The sequence below is a fragment of the Chiloscyllium plagiosum genome, unplaced genomic scaffold (genome assembly GCF_004010195.1).
Source record: "Chiloscyllium plagiosum isolate BGI_BamShark_2017 unplaced genomic scaffold, ASM401019v2 scaf_60007, whole genome shotgun sequence".
In the NCBI taxonomy this organism is placed as follows: Eukaryota; Metazoa; Chordata; class Chondrichthyes; order Orectolobiformes; family Hemiscylliidae; genus Chiloscyllium; species Chiloscyllium plagiosum.
This window is the reverse complement of record NW_025136672.1, coordinates 1-1,195: the sequence shown is the minus strand read 5'-3', so window position 1 is coordinate 1,195 and position 1,195 is coordinate 1. Positions and strand designations below refer to the sequence as shown.

The 1,195-nt window shown below is 55.3% G+C and overlaps 1 protein-coding gene across 1 annotated transcript; it reads left to right on the top strand.

Moving 5' to 3' along the window:
* Positions 1 to 124: 124 nt before the first annotated feature.
* Positions 125 to 891, top strand: LOC122544953 (apolipoprotein A-IV-like). Its single transcript, XM_043684204.1, has one exon. The coding sequence runs from the start codon at positions 184 to 186 to the stop codon at positions 715 to 717; it is 534 nt and encodes a 177-aa protein (XP_043540139.1). The 5' UTR covers positions 125 to 183; the 3' UTR covers positions 718 to 891.
* Positions 892 to 1,195: the final 304 nt, after the last annotated feature.

The following is a 1,195-nucleotide window of genomic DNA, read 5'->3' as shown; positions in this document are numbered from 1 at the left end:
CACTGTCGGAGGGTCAGTGCTGAGGGAGTGGTGTTGGTGTTTCTTTGGGAGCTGTGACTGTTTTTTTCACTGGGTTGTGAGATGGGTTCCTTGGCGGGGCAGGTGTTTGAGTGAACTGACCTGTGTCCATTTCCACCCTCTCTCCGCAGTGAGCGCATCAGGCAGAGCGTGGACAAGGCTAACATGTACGCCTTGGAGTTCAGCAAGACCATGAACCCTCTGGCCCAGGAGCTGGTGGACAAGCTGAACAGCAACGCCGAGATGATGCGACAGCAGATCGTGCAGAACCTGCAGGACGTGAACAGCCGACTCTCCCCTTACACCCAGCAGCTGAACCAGAAGATCACCGATGGGCTGAGGAGCCTGCAGGACACCCTGAACGAGCAGGTGGACGGCGAGTCAGTCCGCCGCCAACTCTCTGCTGGGGTGGATGAGCTCCAGGAGATGGTTCAGCTCAGCATGGAGACCTTCCAGGAGAACGTGGCCCCCTACTCCGAGGAGGTCCGCCTCAAGGTCAACCAGGGCTTCGAGCAATTCCGCCAGGGCCTCATCCCCTTCGTGGCTGAGCTCCAGGTCAAGATTGTTCAGAAAGCCCAGGAGCTGAGGACGAACCTCGTCCCTTATGCCGAGGATCTGACCGGGACCCTCCAAGAATATGACCAGCAAGTGCGGGAGAAACTCAACACCCTGTGGGAAAACCTGGAGCAGGATGTCTAACTCGGATCAATCCTCTCGGCACCTCGCGCACTCCTCAACTATCTGCAGGTCATGGGGCCCACTATTTCTCTCTCACTCTCTCTCTGTAAGTGGGACTCTCTCTCTGCTTTGTAAATTCTCTCCTAACTGACCCCTGTAGCCATCTGCAATAAATCTGTCTTCTTGCGTCATGAATGTGGAGTTTCATTTTTCCCAAGAGTTTCTGAGAAGGTCCGAAGCCAGAGTGGGAATGACAGAATGGGGAAGGGTGTCTGTTGGCGTTCGGACTGGCAGTCAATGATCCTACCCATCCCAGCCCTTCGACCGCGTTGTCTTAGCTGGGGGTTGGTGGGGGGGGTTCATGAGCAGGTAATGAGGGATCAGAATGGGACCCCCTCTCCCACCTTTCCTCATTGATCTCCATCCCGCCCCTCCCCACACACTCTGAATACTACAATATGCTTAACTACAGGACATTGGTTAGGCCACTGTTGGAATA